This window comes from Polypterus senegalus, chromosome 6, assembly GCF_016835505.1.
Source record: "Polypterus senegalus isolate Bchr_013 chromosome 6, ASM1683550v1, whole genome shotgun sequence".
NCBI classification, from domain to species: domain Eukaryota; kingdom Metazoa; phylum Chordata; class Cladistia; order Polypteriformes; family Polypteridae; genus Polypterus; species Polypterus senegalus.
In genome coordinates this window covers 173,515,653-173,538,491 of record NC_053159.1, presented here as the reverse complement: position 1 = coordinate 173,538,491, position 22,839 = coordinate 173,515,653, and the positions used below count along the sequence as shown (strand labels likewise).

The following is a 22,839-nucleotide window of genomic DNA, read 5'->3' as shown; positions in this document are numbered from 1 at the left end:
GAAGTGCATCCTGGATACAATCCGATTGCAGCAGAAGTGCTCCCGGATTGGGTATAAAGGAAGCTGCTCAGCTTCACCCAGCAAGTTAGAGTCGAGAGCATAGTCAGACAAAACTCAGCTTGGTGGAATGGAGAAAGGGAGAGTTGTATTGTTGGAATGGTACCATTTTTACGGCTTAGTGTCCCTTTCACTGCACTGGGTCGTTGGGATCCACGCATCTCCTGCTGGTGCTCCAACGTTTATCAGGATATTTAAGAAAGGGGACCAGAGGGTGAGTTCCAGGTAGAGAGGGATCACACTCTTCAACCTCTCAGGGAAGGCATTTGCAAGGCTGCTGGAGGGAAGAATCCATCTGGTGGTTGAGCTAAAGATACAGGAGGGACCATGTGGATTCCATCCCAGCTATGGAATAGCAGATCAGCTGTTCTCCCTGGCGCAGTTGCGGGAAGATGTACGGGAGTGTGATAACCAAGTCTACATTTGTTTTTCTAGATAAAGTAAAAGTATAAGACTGGGAAGCCTCGTCTTGTGTTGTGGGAGTTGCTGCAGGAATATGTGGTAACAAGGCCTCTCTTGTGTGCTATTAGTTTGTTCACTTGACGTTTGTGATCCTAAATTGGATAAACATGTTAGAAGATGGATGAATGGTTCAATTTATATTGTAGACACATGTATTTTATATTATTTACCTATCATATTCTTATCGTCTTGTGGATCCCTCTATCCATTATTAACCCACCCATGACCTATTAGTCCTGATGAGGCAGAGTATTGGGTGCAATGGATATTATGGCAGTATTAACAATTCCAGTGGTGTAACTGTACTAATGCACTCATTTCTGACTATAGGGTGTGAGACGGGACAGTATCGCTGTGCAAATGGGCGCTGCATTCCTGGAAGCTGGAGATGTGATGGAACTGCTGACTGTTCAGACAACTCGGATGAAAGTGGCTGTCGTAAGTAATTTCGGCAAAAATGCTTCCTCAGTAAAAGTGTCAGAGACTAGGAGCGTAGAGAAATGAGACTGATTTTTTCTTTGCCCTTTTTCATGTTTGCCTTAAGCTCGATCGACTTGCGACTTCAACCAGTTTCAGTGTGTGAATGATGGCGACTGCATCCCCCAGTCGTGGGTCTGTGATGAAGAAGAGGACTGCGAGGATGGCTCCGATGAACAGCACTGTCGTACGTATCTCATTATGACTTTCTACAAGTGGCTGATTTTTTTTTATTCATTTTTTTAATGACTTTGTAACACAGATGTTATTTTCCAGTAAAGAATGTAGACGGTTAAAATTTTTTATGTCTTGTGAATAACTCGATACCCCAGAATAACAACGTGAAAAAAAAATTCAATTAATTACACATAAGAAAAGTGAAATATCCCATTTGATAAATATATCCAGACCCTTTCCTCAGTACTTTGTTGAAGCCCCTTGGCAGTGATTTCAGTCTGTGACAAGCTTCACCCACCTGGATTTGGGAATTTTCTGCCATTCTTCTCTGCAGATCCCCTCAAGGTCTGTCAAGATGAGTGGAGACCGTCAATGGTTGGCTGTTTTTAGGTCTTTCCAGAGAAGTTCCATTGACTTCAAGTCTGAGCTTTGAATGGGCAGCTTAAGGACATTCCCAGAGTTGTTCCTTAGCCATTCCTGTGTTGTCTTTGCTTTATGGTTAAGTTCATTGTCCTGTTGTTAGGTGGACCTCTACCCAATCTGAAGTCCAGAGCCCTCTGGAGCGGGTTTTTCTTAAGGATATCTCTATACTTTGCTCACCTTTTCCTCAATCCCATCTTGTCTGCCAGCCTCAAAGCCACAGCATGATGCTGACACTGCCATGCTTCACCTCTGGAAATGGTATTGCACAGATTTTGAACAGTGCCTGGTTTCCATCAGACATGACATTAATGTTGCTTTGATTAGACTAGAGAATTTATTTCTCACAGTCTGAGAGTTCTTTAGCTGTCTTTTTGCAAATGCCAAGTGGCTTTCATTTGTCTGTTACTGAGGAGAAGCGTATGTCTGGCCACTCTTCCATAAGGCCCAGATCAGTGGGAGTGCTGCAATGATGGTTGTTCTTCTGGAGGTTTCTACCATTTCCACACCATTGCTCTGGAGTGACCACCAGGTTCTTGGCCATTTCTCTTACCATGGACCTCCTCTCATTATTGCTCAGTTTGCCTGGGTGGTCAGCTCTAGAAAGAGTCATGGTTGTTCCAAACCTCTCCCATTTGAGAATTATGGAAGCCACTGTGTTCTCGGGGACCTTCAATGCTGCCGGATGTTTTTGTAGCCTTCCCCTCATCTGAGCCTTGACACGCTTCTTGCTCTGCAGGCAATCCCTTTGACCTCATTACCTCAACATTCCTTAGAGCTCGGTGGCCTCCATAATTCTTAAAAGGAATAAGTTAGGAACAACCATGAGCCAGTCGAACTGAGCAGTTATCAAAGAAGAGCCATGGTAAGAGATGTGGACCAAGAACCTGATAATCACCTTGGATGAGCTCCAGAGAGCATGCGTGAGGATGGGAGAAGCTTTCAGAATGACAACAATCATTACATTACTGGTCTTTATGTCTCTCCTAAGTAAAATACACATGAAAGCCCACTTGCAGTTTACCAAAAAGGCACCTAAAAGTCTTTTAGATTGTTAGAAACAAGATTGTTTGGTCTGATGGCTCCGATAGTAGCATCACAACTGGAGGAATTCAGGCACTTCTCTACACTATTCAAAACAGTGACGTATGGCAGTGGCAGAGTCATGATGTGGGGACACTGAGAAAGCAGAATGGAACAAAGATATATCCTTAATGAAAACTTGCCCCAGCGCACTCCGGATCTCAATCTGGGCCAAAGGTTCACCTGTCAACAGGACCATGACCCTAAGCACAAAGCAAAGACAACACCGGAGTGGCTATGGGACAACTCTGTGAATGTTTTTCATTGGCCCAGCCTTGAACCTAATTGAACATCTCCGGAGAGACCACAAAAATAGCTGTCCACGGAGGATCTTCCATCCAACCTGACAGAGCTTTTGAGAAGATCTGCAGAGAAGAATGGCAAAAAATGCCCAAATCCAGGCGTGTGAAGCTTGTCACGTCAAACCCAAGAAGAACCCATGTTGTAATCACTGCCAGGGGTCCTTTAGTGACGTGCTGAGTAAAGGGTCAGCATACTTTTATTTATTTTGAGTAAAACTGCAAACATTACTAAAACCCCCTTTTTCACTTTGCCATTCTGGCATATTGAGTGTTGCTTGATGAGGGAAAAAAACAAACTTGAAAGATTTTAGTACAGAAACATAACAAAATGTGAAACGAGTGAAAGGGTCTGAAGACTTTGTGAAGGCGCTGCATATGTATACACATAAATATATTGTATAGACACACACTGCGTAAGTACAGCAATTTAAAAAAAAGTCATCAAATACTTATAGCTGTTATCAGAGCTCATGGAAACCATTCACTTGTGTCTACTGACAACATAAAACTCATTCAGCTTTTAGTTTATCTTGGGAAAGCATCTCATTTAACAGCAGGATCATTCAATGGAAAAGATTCCAATGTCCTCTTTTGTACTCCGTCTCCTTTCTCTGCAGCTGGAAGGACCTGCTCCACTCAGCAGTTTACCTGCACCAATGGCGTGTGCATCCCAGGAGAGTACAGGTGTGATCGTGTCAGTGACTGCTCGGATGGAGCCGATGAGAGGGGCTGCCGTAAGTCTTTCATTCCTTGACACCAGATTTCCTTTTCAAGCCTGTCTGTCTTTGGCATTTTAATCAATTTGTAAGATTAAGGGGCTCACTGATTGACAGAAAGGACCACAATATGCCACTTGTTGTCAGAAATGCCCCGCAGATTCCTTTGTGGATTAGCCAAGCTGATGTTCGGCTACAATCTCATTATTGTAGTGACTCATTAGTACTTGTATTGCAACCGGCAGCTTGTGCTAAATGCTCTGTTCCTGTACGTTAAAACATATATGTGCTGAATAGCTCTGTTCACTTACACATTCTTATCACAATGAATAACTAATGTAAATCTAGAAATACATATCTTTCCACAGTGTTAGAATGTGTTGGCCCCTCAAATTACTATTCAAATGGGGGATTTTTTAATATTATGAATGAAATCACTGAAAGGGAGTATGGCATGGAGGGAGGTTGTTGGGTGGGCTATAACCTGGAATCCGATACTGATTTCCCTAAATTAAAGAACTCAGTGGCTGCTCCTCTAGGTATTACATTTATTTTCAGACATTAGTTTTAGGCAGATTTCAAAAAGTTCATGAAGCAATTTTCTAAAATCACTTTAGAAAACACTGTAGTGGTTGCATGGCTTTAAGATTCAAACCCTCCGAAAAAGGAGATTTGTTTATTTTATTGTGTGGGACCCCAGGAACACATCCAGCCTTGACCCGGCTTGCTCAAACTCACACAGAGAGACATGAAAAAGCAGCTCCAAATTAGTAAATAATAAGGAATATATTAAGCAAATGTTCTTCTTTTTCTTCTTCTTCTTCTTTTGGCTGCTCCCGTTAGGCGTTGCCACAGTGGATCATCTTGTTCCATATCTTCCTGTCCTCTACATCTTGCTCTGTTACACCCTTCACCTGCATGTCCTGTCTCACCACATCCATGAACCTTCTCTTAGGCCTTCCTCTTTTTTCTCCTCTGCACATGTCCAAACCAATGCAATCTTGCCTCTCTTACTTGGTCTTCCAACTGTCCAACCTGAGCTAACCCTCTAATGTCCTCATTTCTAATCCTGTCCATCCTTGTCACACCCAATGCAAATCTTATCATCTTTAACTCTGCCACCTCCAGCTCTGTCTCCTGCTTTCTGGTCAGTGCCACCGTCTCCAACCCATATAACATAGCTGGTCTCACTACCGTCCTGTAGACCTTCCCTTTCCTTCTTGCTGATACCCAACGGTCACAAATCACTCCTGACACTCTTCTTCACCCATTCCACCCTGCCTGTACTCTCTTTTCACTTCTCTTCCACAATCCCTGTTACTCTGTATTGTTGAGTATTTAAACTCATCCATCTTCGTCAACTTTACTCCCTGAATCCTCACCATTCCTCTGACCTTCCTCTCAATCACACACATGTATTCTGTCTTGTTCCTACTGACCTTCATTCCTCTCCTCTCTAGATCAAAAATACAGCTCTCCAGGGTCTCCTCAACCTGCTCCCTAGTCTCCCTACAGATCACAATGTCATCAGCAAACATCAGAGTCCAGGGGGCCTCCAGTCTAATCTCGTCTGTCAACCTGTCCATCACCATTGCAAATAAGAAAGGGCTCAGAGCCCTTTAGGAGGAATATATTAAGAATATATTATGCAAATAATGACAGAAAAAAAGTATTAAATTACTAACGTGTAACCAAAAGCCATCCTCAATAGCCCAGACAGCAATAAGCAACTAATTAATACAGAACAAAAAACTCGGTACAAAAAGGTAAACAATAAACACCAAATTGCAAAAGTCCAGTTTAAGAGACAGATGCAGATTGGAAGTGATAAATGATGAGAAGTCCCAAGTGAAAGAGCTTTCAGAAAAATACTGAGGCGGGTAGGTGGGTCCAGAGAGATATATCAACCTGCAGAGCCACAGCACCATAGGTCTCCACAGGTCCACGGCAGCAGTTTCAGGGTGGAAGTGACATCACCACATGTCTAGACCAGCAGTTTAGTAATGGACGTTTATAGGTTGTCACAAATCAAATTGATTGACACGCTAACCACACCAAACCCTAACCTTAACAAAGCTAACCCCTAACATTAACCATTTATCGTACACCCTAACCATATTAACCCCTAACCTTGACTTCCGTCCTATAACTGTTGATTTAGAACCGCTGGCACGGACCTGCAGTGACATATGGTGTTCTGGCTCTGCATTTGGATATTATTGGGTTCAGGGACAAGATTGAGAACAGTGAGACCTGCAAGCTAAAGGAGTGCTCTTCAGGGAACCATTGAGAAGATAAAGGAAGGTGGGCAGAATCAGAGTTTTGTAGTTGGAATTTTCATTTGAACGACCCTTTTAGTAGGATTTCTAACTTGGAAACTCGGAACTGGTTGTCCAACATGAGATCATAACACCTATCCAAAATGTCGACTTACATTGTGCACTTTAGTGAACTCTGTAGTATTATACTGTTTATTAACATTTCTGTCTATTAGTGTCCCTTTAAACCAGTTGTACATGTTGTACTTACTGAACTCCTATCTGTGGACATGTTGCTGTGATGTTTACTTACACAAAATACCATGTAATGTGCTGCTTTTAACCGCTATTTATTCTGATGAAGCAAGCACAGTAAAGGTTTTCCTGGATATTTGTTTTCCAAATGTTTTACTGGAATGCAATCAACTTGGGTGTGATGTCTGACTTCCTAGTTAAATGGAATTCAGCATAACTCAGAACATCATGAACATCAGACACAGGACACAAACACAAATCCAGAAACTGTAATCCTTGAGAAACTGTAGTAATATGATATTGGGGTAAAGTGTTGAGACGCATAAGACTGACAATTAAGTTTTTTTGTCGACTTCCTCTGGTGCACTTTAAAGTCTGTGCCATGCCTTATTTCCTCCAGCAACCCCTATGGCCCTACCTGAAAGTGACCAATGGTGAAGTTCTACCAGGGCTATTGGGGTTTGTTGTTTCTTTAAGTAGAGCTATTATTAACGTAAAAATGATCTTCAGTCAGCCATTTACTGGAAAGTTGGCTCACTTTTAGGATAATATCTAAGTCACCATTAGGTTCCATATGTGGACTTTGTTATATATTTTCAACATAACAATAGTGATACATTTGTTTTCTAGCGTCATGTTTTCAAACATATGAGGGGGTACCCGGAAATAACCAGAATCTGTACCTGGTGTGCAATGTAGACTTAGTTGTGAATTTTGCTGCTAGGTGTAGCATACTTACAGTATTCTGTGGCAGTCTGTCAAGTGCCGTTGCTCTGTATTGTTTGTATGGCATTCCGCGTCAGTTTTTCTTGGTGCTGATTATACGTGTTCTGCAATTTTTGTGATGGGTGATCATAAAGAACAGAGAGTCTGCGTTAAATTTTGTTTTCTCTTACGAAGGACAGTTGCTGAAACTGTACTGATGCTTGAAACTGCTTTTAAAGAGGAAGCTTTAAGTAAAACACAGGTCAATGAGTGTTTCAAATGAGGGGAACTGACACTTGAAGACCAACCAAGATCTGGCCGACCTTCCACAATTACGAATGACGAAAATGTTGAAAAGTTCGCAATGCAATTTACGAAAATCGTCGCCGGACTATTGAAGAGATTTCTGAATTGACTTTTGTGTCTTGGAGTTCTTGCCACTTTCCCTACTCACCTGATCTTTGCTCCGTGCGACTTTTTCTTGTTCCCGCATATGAAAAAAAGAACTCAAAGGAAAGCGTTTTTGTACCGTAGAGGAAGTCAAAGAAAAATCGCTGCAGGCCTTGGACAACGTGCCTCTTCAGCAATTCCAAAAATGTTTCCACCAGTGGGAGAACATTCACATTCATTCACATGGAGAGGACTTTGAAGGAGACTAAATTTTCAGTAACAATAATTAAAACAATTTTTTTTACAATTCCAGTTATGTTTGAGTACCCCTTCGAATTTTTGTCATGAAACATAATGTATCATATCATAGCATGAGGTGAATCAGAATGACTCCAACGACTGATCTCAGACCAGAAACCACTTCCAAGACTATTCAAAATCCCTCTCTAGCCTCCTATTCGTAAATCAGCATCTAGCATTCAATAAACTACATCTTACACTTAACAACCTAAGTTTATGCCATGATTTCCGCGATCATCGCCATTCAGTCATTGGAACCATAAAAGATGGCAATCCAGCGCTTTTTTAAATGCAGACCTACAAACGCAAACACTCCTCCTCTTGGCACTCGTAAAATGTGGCTAATTGCAACTGCCACAAAGTTATCGGGATTCACCTCTTTCTTATGGCAAACTTCATAGAGAAACTGATCGAGAAGGGGACATGGCAGAGGGAGAGAAGAAGAGCAGCAACATCAGCAGAACATGACATAGTCCAGTGAAATTCACTCTCTGGAGCCCTGATGTCAGTATAACTACCCTGTGCTGCCTACCCTGAATTGGCACCAGGATGTGAATATCAGGCTAGTGGGCGGTGGACACCGACCCGTACCCATGATGGCTCTTCATGTCAGTCACATAATATGCTTATACCTTATATCTTATATCTAAGTGTGGCTTGAGCCTTTGGAATGAAGGAAGTGAAACTGACAGATTGTAACAGAGGAATCCTGGCACAATAAAGAACAATCAGGTTGTGCTTCCTTCAAAAGCATCCTTCTGTTGGGCAGTGAAACTGTTTTTAAGCTACTTAAAGCCATCGAGAATCCAGTAGACCGGATCTTTGTGGAACTTTCATTCTTGTTTTGGTTTCTGTGCTCTTTATCACTCCTAAACGCTTCTTATTACAGAGAGCACTTAAAGAAAAAGTTAAATATGGCACCAAACTGCAGGTCTGTTTTTGAGACTGGCATATTTCATTAAGCAGATTGATTTTGCTGGGCAGATAAAATGTCCACCCATTTGTGACTCAGTAAGTGGGGTAAAGCAGCCAAGTGCAAAATGTCACCTAGATTAAATAGCACAACAATTAAACATGTCATAGAGCAGCTTACACAGGAAAAAAACTGTAGATTAGCCAAAAGCGAACTCTCTGGAGGCGGCATAAGGCTCCACATCGTGTCACTCCAGCAATGCCACTGAAACGTAGCTGTTTTCCTGAACAATTTAGACATCTTGTCTGACTGTTGGATACCCCTAAATACCCAATGTTTTGGAGACTGCTACATATTTTCCCTTGGGATAATTATGTCTACTCTAACCAAAAATCCTGCCGACTATGCTAGAAGAATCTCTATGTTTGCTTGGGACTATAACAACTGTAACAGCGAAAAAATGCTGATCTGTAATATAGGCATGTGGAGTGTTGTTGCTATTTCAAGGCTACTGATCACCAACATGATAATATTTTTAATATTTGACTCTTTATTGGTGGCCCACATCCTCTAAATGCCACTCATAGGTTAAAATGACAAATTTCAAAGCTAAGTATGTGGCCTATTGTTTTAGACTATTTCAAGGTCAGTGGTTATGAATACAATGTTTTTTTCTTTTTTCTTTTTTAATCCTCACCTAGGAATATAGCCCCCTATGGCATAGGTTCTTAAACTATGAATCGCCATCTTGTTGCCTAATTTATGGTTGCACAGAGTTGTGATTCCCAAGTGTAATCAATGCGGAGTGACTTAATATGGGTCATCGCAGGTGATATAAACAAACTTCATTGCTCCACTGTGGTATAGCGGGTCCACAGCTCACATCAAGAGGCCAATTTTAAATAAATAATTGACGCGCTTGCAGCTTAGCGAGGGGGCGTGGTGGTTGTGTGGCTGAAGTGGCTTCCGAGATGATGTGTGATGTGGGCGTTTCTTACCTAAGTGCACAGGTGAGAAACCGTCCGCATCCATGATTGTTCTCGGGGCTGCTGATTTGCTATGACTACCACATCCTCTTAATTAAACAGAAGCGTCAGGCGGCTAAGGGGGAGGAAGGAGAAGAAAGGTTGCAGGAGAAGGCAGGAAGCAGGAGGGAGAAAGTCGGTGCAGGAGAGTGTGCAAGTGAGCAAGCGAGTGAGTGCAGGCTTGCGCGCAGCTGAGCAGGGAGCCTGGGTGTTGGGCTGACACCCGGGGAGTAGTCGTAGTGGTCGCTCCCGCTGAGTTTATCTTGAAGAGCGGGAGTGACCAGAAGGCAGATGACTCTCTGCGGAAGGCAGCGGGAGTCGGGACTTGGGGTGTGTATTCCCCAGCGTGGACTCCCTGGTCGCTGCGGAACCCAAGTTGCTGTCTGGAGGAGCCTACCGGAGCCAGGGATCGGTGAGGCGATCTGATCAGCTGAAGCAGTTAGGGAGAAGATCAGCTGCAGGTAGGGTGACTCCCCTGTTGAGAAGCCCAGACGGGAGAAGCAGGGGAGCTGCCAGGTAAACAAGACACAGATTGCTTCCTGCGTTATTTTAACCTCGTTGTTTCAAGATTTTTTCGAATGGATTTTAACCTCCACCTTTTCACTGTTTTTTTTAATTAATTATTATATTTAAATAATAAATATAATAATATATTATAAATAATATAATATATTTTAATTATTTATTTAATGACTTTTGAATCACTGCACTATTTATTTGGATATTGTTTCTTTTTGATTGTTGTTTTATAATAAAAGCACTTGGCACTTTTCTATACCATCCCCTTGCTCTATTGTTGTGCCTTACTGTGAGCTCATCGGTGACATTACCGACGGTATTGGGTTAAAGGGCTCCCGGACAGAAAATGGGAGCATGTAACGAACCCGCATCATCACTTCCGCTATGGCTTGTGTCCGTGATTCACCAGGGAACACCAAAGGGGACTCCACCCAACCCACAGGATGCTGATTATAGGTCACGAAGACATAAAAAGGCAACATTAGGTCTGTAGTGGGATGAATGATGAGGCAGGGCAAAAGCCAAGTGCTGGAGCTGCCAACTGGGCAAAACCCTGTTTAATTCCATCAAAAAAAAGAAACATTTAACAGAAACACATGCTCATAGGTACTCTTTGCTAGGGACATTTTCCTTTAATCAGTGCTCTCTCAGGGTTGCACTTTCTCTGTTTCTCCCTCAGGAGTTTTCACTATCATTGTCAGGTCTGCATTGAGATACCATCTTCTAGGAGCGTCTCCCTTTAATACTGAGAGGACTGGAAGGGGTGGGGCTTCCTAGGTTTTGTTTCCCTCAAGGGGCGGATTTCTTGTGGCTGTGAGGTAAAAAGTAGACAAGACTGTTGGTGGCAGTGCCACCTGTCACCCTGGAGGGGTACCACATACTTTAGGTGAGCCTGGAAGGTCATCCTTTGGGCGTGCACACATGACAAGACACAAGAAAAGAAAAGTTTAAGAACCACTGGTCTATGGACTTGCATCAGAGGGTGAAAAATGACAAATTTCTATTATAAAAGACAAAATTTAGACTTTAAACATTTAAACTGAAGCACAAATATCAAATATCTGATGCAGCTATTCTTGTTTATTATTTATATCTACCTCTTGTAGTAAATTACGTTTTTTACGATAACCCTGAATTATGGTAATTCAGACTTTTTAAATCTTGAAATTTTGTAATGCTGAATCTTATATTTGACTTTAAATTATAAAGCAAGACAATAATATACAGTTTTGGAACATATTAAAGCTTAACTAATCTATATATATAAAAGTCAGTGTATGTGTGTGTATGTTGTGGTCCCGGCCTGGAGCTCCAGCCCGGAGGACCAGAGGAGGGCTTGTGCCTCCTCCAGACCGTGAGGGGGCGTCCGTCCTGGTTATGTTGGGGGCCTCGGGTACAGGGCTTGAAAGCCCAGCCCTGTAGGGACCCGTGGCCTCCGCCAGGCGGCGCCCCGATGCCGGAGTATCCCGTGTGGGACCCGGTCAGGGCTGGAGCCCGGCCAGGATGCCCAGGAGGACCAGAGGAGGGCTTGTGCCTCCTCCAGACCGTGAGGGGCGTCGCCCTGGTTGTACTGGGGCCTCGGGTAGGGGCTTGAAAGCCCAACCCTGTAGGGGCCCGTGGCCACCGCCAGGCGGCGCCCTGGTGCCTGAGGAGCCCTGGGGGAAGATGACAGGGGACACCCAGATGGCTTCCGGGTGCGCAGCCGGCACTTCCGCCACACTGGGGTGTGGCCAGGACTGATTGCCGGGAAGCAGCTGGAGCCCATCCGGGTTCCCATTTAAGGGGCTGCCTCCCTCCAGTCAGCAGTGGATGTCGGGTGGAAGAGGACAGAGCTCGGGAGAGGATGGGAGGCGGTCGAAAGAGAGGCACAGTGACTGGAAGAGTGTGGCCTGGACATTGGGGGAATCGGTGCTGGAGGCACTGGGGTGTGTGAGTGCACGTAATTATTGTAAATAGTAGTGTAAATAAACAGTGTGTGGTGAACTTAAGATGTCCGTCTGCCTGTGTCCGGGTCCCAGTCCACAATGTATGTATGTTCCAACATCACTTCCGAACGGCTGGAGCGATTTTCATGAAACTTGGTACACGTTTCTCATTGGTCGATTAAAAATACTGTAGAATGAAATCAACCCTAACCCACCCCTTCTGGGTAGGGTGGGGGTGATCTTGCAGTCTTGTATGCGTGTTATCATCCAGGTGACACTTGGAACAACCACCAGAGGGCGAACTGGAGGCGACTGCCAGCATTCTTTACGTTTGCGCTCCACCGCACCCGGCTGTTGCATTTGAAATTAAATAGAGTTGACCGGTTCTGAGCGTCAACTGGATGATAACATACATACAAGACCATAAGACAAGCACATTAGTGAGTCGTCATTGTTTGTTAATTTATTTTTATTTTTAAAGTTGTGGTTTTTGTTCATTATAATTTTCTCATACAATTAAAAAAAAAAAAAAAAAAACACTTTATTTTCCTCACATGCAATGCTGGATATTTCAGCAAGTAAAAAATAAAACAAGCAAAACCATGGTAAGTAGTGACCATGAGAGTGTGCCATGACATCCTCTGACTAACTACGGTCATTTAAACTGGAAAGTCGTGCAGTAGGACATGGGTTTTAGCAATATCAACACAACAAAAAAATAATAACATTTAGTATTTATTGTTAAAGCTTTAGCAACACTAGAAATAAGTGTTACAGCAATATAAGTCATTTTGAAAGCAACTTTCTTTAAGAAGTCCTGGTGTTTTTTTTTCCTCCAGAATACCCCGTGTGTGCTCAGCTCACGTGTGCAAATGGAGCCTGTTATAATCACAGCCAGCGCTGCGATGGGCTGCTCAACTGCAGGGATGCCTCAGATGAAGCTAACTGCAGTAAGTGACGCTTCAGTTTCTCTTTGCTGTCTTTAAAATATTTTAAAGTTCGGGGTTCTTTAAAATCCACCGATTGGCTAAGTAACATTACTTAAACCATTCTAATGACGTAACTTCATTCCGTTTCAGCCGTTGTCCTTATTAATTTCATTTTACAGCTAACAGATGTAACAGCAACCAGTTCCAGTGTGCCAATGGAGAATGCATCCCTAAAACCTACCTCTGCGATCACGACGACGACTGTGGTGATCAGAGTGACGAGCGAAACTGCAGTAAGTGTGACGCCTGCCTCTGGCTAAATACAAAGCACAGAATGGAGAAAATATGTTTCAGGGCCATAGCTAGAGTGCAGCTCGAGGGGAGAGCAAAATTATTATTTTATTAAAGGAAAACCAATTTTTTTGGTTGATTTATATACATTGGTATTAACAAGTGATATCAGTTGCTCCTGATCTGAACTTGGATAAGAGAAGCATCAGGGTACTTTGTCCTTCCTGTGGATTCAGAAAGTATTGAGACCCCTTCGTAGAGACTCACCCCAAGAAGACTACTCTGAGCTGTCTGCTGCCAAAGGGGCTTCTACACAGTACAGGGTGGTCCAGATCGTCTGGATGACTTTGATTTATGCGGGGATGACTCCAGTTCGGCGCAAAGACGATTCTTCAAGTCGTCAGTTCGCACACTTCTTGATGGTCCGGGATTTTTCGGGTGATTTTCTATGTAACAAACTTAAGTTATAGCGTAATGAAAATTGCATAATTAGATCTGGACCACCCTATACTGAATAAAGGGTCCGAATATTTACATGAATGACAGATTTCAGTTTTTGCCTTTTCATAAATTTGCGACTATTTCTGAAAACACAGTTTCACTTTAACATTATGGATTGTTGAGTGTACATTGATGGGCAATGTACACTTTATTGTGTTGTAGATCTAATTTTTGCCATTATTGCTATTTAGTCTGCACTCAATAACCCTAATGACATAGTGAAAATATATATTTTAAAAGGTTTGCAAATTTATTAAAAATCAACAGCTGAAATTTCTCATTCTCATAAGTATTCGGACCCTCTGCTGTGGCAGTCCAACTTCTGCTCAGGTGTGTCCTGTTTGCTTTTATTCTTCTTGAGTTGCGTCTAACACTTGATTGGAGTCCACTTGTGGCAAAACAAAATGATTGGACATCATTAAGAAAGGCACACGTCGTATAACTGTGTATTGATGGTCTCACAACTCACACTGCATGTCGAGACAAAAATCAAGCCGTGAAGTCCAAGGCCCTCTCTGTGGACCTCTGTGATCAAAACAGTGGTGAGACACAAATTAAGGCAAAGGGATAAAGGCATTTCTAAAGCTTTAAGTGTCCCCAGGAACACAGTGGCTTCAGTGTTTGTGAAATGGAAGACATTTGGAGCCACCAGGACTCTTCCTACAGTTGGCCATTCAGCCAAACTGAGTAACTGGACAAGAAGGACCTTCATTATAGAGGTGAATTAAAACCCAATGGTCATTCTAACAGAGCTTCAGACCATCTGAGCTGCACTCCATCAATCAGGCATTTAGGGTAGAGTGGCTAGAAGGCACTCTTGTATAAAATTCATTTTAAAGACTCTAGGAGCACAAGAAAAAAGATTCTCTGGTCTGATGAGACAAAAATTGATATCTTTGTGCAGAAATCCAAGTACTATACCTAGAGAAGACCAGACACTGGTCATCTAGTACTTAACACTATCCCAACAGTGAAGCATGGTGGCAGCATCAGGCTATGGGGTGCTTCATAGCAGCAGGGACAAGGCAGACTGGTCAGAATTAAGAAAAGGATGAATGCATCCAAATGCAGAGAGGATCTTTTAGAAAACCTGCTTCATAGTGCAATGGCACCTCAGACTGAGGTGATGGTCCACCTTTCAACATAACAATGACAGCCAAGATACTACTGGAGTGGCTTTGGGACAAGTCTGCCTGTCCTTGAGTGGTCCAGCCAAAGGCAAGTCTTAAACTGCATAGAACATCTGTGGAGAGACCTGAAGATGGCAGTTTACAGATGCTTCTCATCCAATCTAGTAGAGCTTAGGAGGATCTGCCATGAAGAATGAAGTAAACTGCAGGAATCCAGGTGTGCAAAGTACGTAAAGACTCATCCCAAGAAGACTACACTGAACTGAAACTGCTGCAGTCGTTTTAAAGGGGCTTCTACACAGTACTAAATAAAGGGTCCGATTATTTACATGAATGATAGATTTCAGTTTTGGATTTTTAATAAATTTGCAACTATTTCTGAAAACACATTTTCACTTTAACATTATTGGTTATTTGTACATTGATGGGCAAAAATGGCAAAATTTATCCACATCAAATTTAAATCTACAACACAATAAAGTGTGCAGGAAGTGAAGAGGTGTGAATACTTTCTGAATTCATTATATATACAGCCATTAGTACTAACAAGTAATATCATTAAAAGAGTGGAATACTCTGATCTTACATGGGAGTCCTCCAAAACCCACATGTGGCAAGCACTGGATCTATCTATCTATCTATCTATCTATCTATCTATCTATCTATCTATCTATTGTGACAGATAGGGGGCGCTATCGCTCCCTTGAACCCTCAGACTTGACTCCAGACACCAGGTAAAAGTCCAAATGTTAACTTTATTATTACACAACAGTACACACAGCACCCTCCTCTCCACAATACTCATTAAATAAACAATACACTACAATAATAAACTCTCCACCACTCCCAGACGCGTTGCCACCCTTCCACCCAGCTCAGCTCGTCGTCTGGGGCTTCCCCACAATCCTTTATAGTCCCTGACCCTGAAGTGTTTCCAGTCCCCCAGTCCATGTGATCTTCTATCATTTTCTGGTCAGATAAAAAAGTCTTCTTTTTCATCCCGGAAGTACGTCATTCCTCTTGTCCATGTGACTCAGACGTACTTCCAGGGCGTAGGGCAAATACGACTCTCTGGGCCTCCCTGTAGCGTCCTCAGTTGGCCCCTGTGGTATCCAGCAGGGCTGTAGGGGCAAAACTCCATCGTCCATGATTCCCTGTTGGTAACCGGGGCACCTCCATACTGCAGGGAGAGCTCCATCTGGCGGCCTAGGAGTATTGGCCAGGATAACAAGCCAGCCATAGACCACACTATCTATCTATCTATCTGTCTGTCTCAAATGTAAGAGCGCATTGCATACTGACATCTTGTCATTTTAATTGTTGTTCTTGTTATTAGTTGTAATAAGACCACAAGTCCAAATTAAAACATCACTTTCTGGCTACATGCAGTGAAATAAAACCAACAACTTAATGAAGAACATCTTCCAAAGCCTTGCGACTGAATGAACAGTTCAACACTGTTGGTTTATTGTTATTGTGGACAGCAAAGTCCAGTTTGATCTTGGATGTGAGCTCATGATCTCGAGTTTCACCTTTGGTCTTCATCAGCCTCGCCGCCCTCCTTGTGGTCTTGGACAGGTCCAGGTTTTTCAGCTAACACCCATTGTCTGTCCCCTTCTATTCAGCTTATCCAACTTGCAGTGGCAGCTACTTTACCTGTCCCAGTGGGCGCTGTATTCACCAGAGCTGGCTTTGTGATGGGGATGATGATTGTGAAGACAATACAGATGAAACAGGATGTGGTATGTTTTACATTGAGCATGTTTATAAATATGGGGTCATTAAAATAAAGAAAAAGTGGCTGAGATTTAAAAATGGAGTATCACTCTGGAGGGTGACTGAACAATTCGACAGTGAGGAATGGAAATTCAGTCACCTTTTAGTATTTTTATGGAAAACATTTGCATTTAGTTATGAGAATTTTTTTTTATCTTATTGATGTCTCATGAGGAGCTGGATTTGTTTGTTTTGGCTTGGAAGTCAGTGAAGGACATCATTAGCTGGGGCAACTATGGCTGTGTAAAGGCCTTGATTGTGGTGTCACACTTGATTTGAGATGTTAGGAGATTGTGTTGGTTTACATTGGACTGCCTGATGCTCAAACTGAATGTAATAAATAAAATGTTATCTTTTAGTACCTGCGGTGGGCTGGTGCCCTGCCCGGGGTTTGTTTCCTGGCTTGTGCCCTGTGTTGGCTGGGATTGGCTCCAGCAGGCCTCCGTGACCCTGTAGTTAGGATATAGCGGGTTGGATAATGGATGGATCTTTTAGTACTCCCACCTAGTAGAGAAGATTTTCTATTTTGATGCTGATGGACACTTCTGCATGACATTGTGCTCATCCATAGGTGGTCAAAGAATGGTTTGATATGCATGACATTGATTTTAGCCCAATATTAGGATTCTTCCAGTTATCAGATTTAGTACTTAAGGGAAACTCTCAGTGACTTTGTTATGTTTCTGGTTGAAGTTATTTTATGTTTTTTTGTTGTTTCTGTTAATTTTAAGTTAATATTTTTCATTTCTGTTTGTTATTTTTGTTGATTTAATATGTGACTTAATGATTGTTTTACTCTCCCTTTTTCTAAATGTAGTTGTGCTCCTTGTTGTTTGTGGGAGGAGCTCCAAGAGGCGGGCCACTCTGACCCCTCCCTTTACCACTCCTGACTCCACCCTTAGCTCTTTAAACTGGCTGAGAAGGCTCAGGAAGTGGGAACCACTTGTTGGAGTTTCATTGAGTATTTTGTTTTCTGTGTCAGATTTTTTGGATTTTGGTTTAAATCTCACTTTGTTATGAAGATTCTGATTTTGTATTCAGACATGTTTGTTGTGGATTGATTTTTTGGCAACTCCATGGTGTCTCCTTTTGCTCTTTTCAGCCTTTCATTGTGCTTTTTATTTTTTTGTTAATCATTCATTTATTTATAAAGATTCTTGTTTGGTCATTTTACTACAGTCCAAGCATTTGTGGTCATCCCTCCTCTTTTGGGGCTTTTGTTTTTGTTTTCTTCCTTACCAACTCCCCATTTTTGGACCTGCTCCAGCTGAAGCCTGTAGGTAGCCTTAGGGGTCCTGCTCAGGTCAGATAATATAGGAGTCTGGCATGCTTCCTGGCTTGTTTTAGGAAGCCTTACACCTATTTTTTCTTGGAAGAAACTCCATTTCATAACAGTTATTTCGTATCTACAGTATGTTTTGTAGTCTGCTCTCCTAAGTTCCTTGTGTTTTGTGGGTGGAATGCCAATGGGCAGGGCCCCATGATGTCACTGCTGAACAATGGTCTTCAGCCTTTATATTGAAAAGATGAGAATGGATCCTTTATTTGTAATGTGCCACTTTCTTGGTTTTTCTGGTGTCTTGGATTAATGCTAACTAGCCAACCTGCGACGTAGCATACGCCGCATAATCAGGCCGCTTTTTAAATGATTTTTAAGCACAGAGGAAAAAATAAACATTTGAAAAATCCGTAATTTAATAAACCACCAAGAAAAGTAACATTGCAACAATGCACGCTACGAACCAACATACAATTGTCCGTGACTGAAAACCGGAGGAGCCGTCGCGCTTTCTCCTTCCAAAGCGAAGGACGGGGTTGAACGGCGCTCATTCAGTACGCACTGCCCAACTCCCTAGCTGAGTTGCTTTCATCTGTGTACAGTCCACACGCACCTGTGAGTCACATTGACTGTTAATTTTCCAAACACCGCCTTAGTCGGTTTCCCCGTTGATTTTTCATTGTTCTTTGCGGTTCCGGCTGCTTTTTTTTTATATATAATCCACCCGACCATGGGGAGGTTTACAAAGGGCAGGGACGCAATCAGTGCGAGCGTATGACCCGCACGTACTGGGAATTTCTCGTTCGTGGGGAACAATTGGAAGCCACGGTCTCCATCACGAATGGGATTCAACGGCTTACCCACGCCGGGTAGAAACACGTTGATCCATTCAGTGTAGCACATTCAGACATACAAGTGCATCACAGACCTGTTAATGCTCAATCTCACGTGGCTGAAAGCCACTTGTCCCTCTAAGAATTTGGACGGCAACCGCTGTTGGGTCGTGTAACTATTTAGCAGGCGAGAGTCTCGTTCGTTTTTGGAAATAACCAGCCAAATCGCTCCACCAACTAAGAACTGCCAAGCACCACCACCCACAGAATCGAGAAGGAGCTGTCAATCTGTCAATCCTGTCCGTGTCCGGGCCTGGTGAGATTTCCTGTGTTGAGTCAAATGAAGCGAAAGGCTCCACACCTGGTGGTGCCCTTCCGTCAATTCCTTTAAATTTCAGCTTTGTAACCATACTCCCCCCTGAACCCAAAGACTTTGGTTACCCGGGTGGCTGTTGCGGGGCCTGCATTGGTGAAGCAGGTGAGACGGTAATGAAACAGAGGCACAGGGCTTATTGGTTTTTAAAGACTGCTTCCTTCATTGGGTTTTAACCAATGCACGGAACGAACCAACACACAATCGTCCGTGGAGCACTCAAGGTGGAACGGGAGGAGAGGAGAAGGACATCCACTCTGCTCCCTGCGTCATGCTAGTCTGCTGATTTCTCGTTCAGTATACACTGCCTGCTCATGTGTCGTCTTTGTACAGTCCAGATGCACCTGTGACTCACGTAGACTTTTCATTGCTCTGTGCGGTTTTGGCCGCCTTTCTATATATAATCCACCAAGACACCCGACCACGGTGGGAGGGGGGTGTGTACAAAGTGCAGGAGTATCTAAGAATACGCATGTTTGTCGCGGATGCGAATTATGTAGCGTGTAAAACAGTTTGCTATAGTGCACGCGGTCGTACGTCGTAACCGAAAACTCGGTTTTTAAAGACTGCTTACTTTATTGTGTGTTAACCTCAGTTGTAAAGGAACGTTTTAAGGATCCCATGGGATACCCCTCACAAACAGTTTTACACGCCGCATATGGCGATTCACCTCTGCAAGAAACATGCCTCTATGAACAGTCAACGTGGGTCGGAGCTGCATGTGATCTCTACGACAGACGAATATAAATGACGCCGGTTTTTCTGTGTCGTCGCGTCCGAGTTGGTGGGCGTGGCTCTGTGAGTTGTCGTCATATCCAATGGTCTTGGAGTTGGTGGGCATGGCTCCTTCCTGCATGCGCCATAGGTGTCTCACTTGTCGGCGGCTTAGTGAATCCACGCCCCTTCTGGCGTGCTTTCCATGGTTGTCTTTCCTTAGTGAATTATATATATAGATAATTTGGGATTTTGCTCTTGTTTACATTTGATTGCCCAAGTCCTTTAAACATATTTGGCCCTTATTACCATTTTTTTAATTGTTTTGTTAAATAAATGCATTATAAAGATTCTTTTTAGATTTGTTGCTCAGACCAAAGGTTTATTTAGTTTTCGTTTCGCTTGAGCGGCATTTTAGGACGTTTATAGTGATTTGAACTTTAAAAGCCTGTTCATGAAACCAACTCTTTGTGGCCTAGACACGGCCCAAAGCCTGCCTGTGTGGTTGAGAGGTCAGGCTTCCTTGGGGTGAGCCCCTTTCAGCCTGCTTATGTAGTTCATCTTGGAAGCCTCACCCCGTTTTGCTTATGTCTGGGACTCCATATTGTGACATCCCCTCAATGTGTTTTTTCCCCCCTTTGTCAAAACAAGTGTAAATAATCCCTTATTAATTCTTCACTTTTTTTTGTCTCTTGTTGGTAGAATTGTCCAATCGAGAGTGTTATCCTGGGGAGTGGCCGTGTCCCTCTAGCGGCCTGTGCATCCCACTGGAGAAAGTGTGTGACGGACGTGAAGACTGCACTTTTGGTGAAGATGAAACCAACACCACTGCAGGCAGGAATTGCAGTAAGTATTGTTAGCTTTATGCCAATGCTTTAACTTAAAAATGTTAGCGTTTCATCAAACAAACAGCTCCAGATGGGACTCATAGATGATACTGCAAGTGGAGGGATTTGATGGTGGTCAGTACTTACTTTTCAATAACTTAGATGGTCAGATACCATGTGGGGTAGGTTGAGGGTTGGGACACAATGAGAAGAGAAATTAGCAAGAGGAGTGAAGTAGCACAGTCTGACCAGACATGGGGGGAAGAAGAGGGTGTGACTGGCTGAATGGAAGGGTGGATTGTTGGGGATTTAAAAAGTTCCACCTGAAACTATAAGATAACTTTGTAGAATAAATAGCATATCATTCAATATGTAGAAATGGTAGGATGTCCTCATGGAGAGAGTTGGTCATCTGTGAAGTGTACGCCTGGAGCATATTGTGGGGTGGACAGGCTGTCGTAATTCTAAAAGAGCCATGAGGAGGGGTCCCCAAGTTTAGGCCGGGGGTACCACTGTGGCTGCGGTTTTTGTTTCAGGCTGTTTCACAAATAAATACTGCAGTCTTACTTCCATCCATCCGTTATCCAACCTGCTATATCCTAACTACAGGGTCATGGGGGTCTTCTGGAGCCAGTCCCAGCCAACACTGGGCGCAAGGCAGGACACCAGCTGACCACAGGGCACACACACACTAGGGACAATTTAAGATTACCAATCCACCTAACCTGCATGTCTTTGGACGGTTGGAGGAAACCCACACAGAGACGTGGAGAACATGCAAACTCCACACAGGGAGGACTCGGGAAGTGAACTGAGGTCTCCTACCTGCGAGGCAGCAGTGCTACCACTGCGCCACCGTGCCACCCCAGTCTTACTTCTAAAAGATTTAACTGTTTAACTAGTCTTTTTAAAGAAACATGTGCTAGTATATTTACATGTAAACGAAATTCAGAAAGTTCCATTTTTGCTGCATCTTTAAATGTTAACTTTCTTTATCCATATTGATTTTGATTCACCTTTCTTTACCTGTGAAGTTAATACCCAAACACTCTGAATTAGTGTAAGCTGCCCTAATTTGGGGTGTTCACAAGAAATATAATGATTTACTTCATGAGGTAGAAACACATAATAAGCAAGAATAATCCATCCATCCATTATCCAACTCACTATATCCTATCTACAGGGTCATGAGGGTCTGCTGGAGCCAATCCCAGCCAACACAGGGTGCAAGGCAGGAAACAAACACTGGGCAGGGCGCCAGCCCACCACAGAGCAAGAATAATTGTATAAAATATTTGAAATATTAAAATGTGTGCTTCACTTTAAATGTATAAAGTCTAAATATTCTTGATTGTAATAGATCTGTGGCATTTTCACTCTCCGTCTGAGGTCCATAGATGTCTAGTAAAGGATCAGAAATCAAAAATAGCATTATATGCATAACCACTGACCTTGAAATAGTCTAAACTGATACCCCACACGCTTATGTTTGAAGCTTGTCCTGGGAGTTGCTCTTAGAGGGTGTGACACTAGAGGGCGCTGTCACTTCTCTAACCCAACAGACAGACACTGACAACATGAGTTAAAAGCACCACGAATTGATTTATTTCTTTTCTTCTTCTTAAACAGTGCTCTTCTAATTACCACAGCCACAGGCAAACAGGTAATAAAGCACCATACATCACACAATTATCTCTTTTCTTTCTTCTCAACACCTCCCAGCAAGCTTTGTCCACCCCCTCCCGACTCTGGCTCCCTGCTGGGTGTTTTGCGGTTCTTTATATAGTTCTTGACCTGGAAGTGCTTCTGCTCTTCTGTCAACGTGACTTGCCAGCACTTCCGGGTCAGATCAAGTTTTCCGTCAGCCCGGAAGTACTTCTGGGCTTCTGTCCCCATGACTCTATAGTACTTCCAGGCTATGTAAAAAGTATAAGTCTCCAAATCCTTCTGCAGGGTCTTCTGGTGGCACCCACAGTACCCAGCAGTGCTGTGAAGCCGAACTCCAAATCCCATGGTGCCCTGTAAGAAACAGGCATCAGCCACAGCACTGCTTGTGTGAAAAGACTGGAGGTAAACGCCACCAACTCAGAGAGGGAGAGGCAAGTTTGTTCTACCACATGAATGTCACTGACAGAATAAAATTGAATAATAAAAAAGTGCTTTTACAAGTAGCTAAAATTTACACTGGATGTCACAGACTCA

At 43.1% G+C, this 22,839-nt stretch overlaps 1 protein-coding gene across 1 annotated transcript in view; it reads left to right on the top strand.

Annotated features, from left to right (window-relative positions):
- Positions 1-579: 579 nt before the first annotated feature.
- The window catches only part of lrp2a (low density lipoprotein receptor-related protein 2a), a 248,832-nt gene continuing 226,572 nt past the window's right edge, over positions 580-22,839 (top strand). The window contains 7 exon segments of the mRNA XM_039757567.1: positions 580-957; positions 1,064-1,183; positions 3,596-3,712; positions 12,824-12,934; positions 13,093-13,206; positions 16,461-16,577; positions 20,513-20,656. Of these exon segments, the coding sequence (XP_039613501.1) occupies positions 759-957; positions 1,064-1,183; positions 3,596-3,712; positions 12,824-12,934; positions 13,093-13,206; positions 16,461-16,577; positions 20,513-20,656 (922 nt within the window). The 5' untranslated portion in view covers positions 580-758.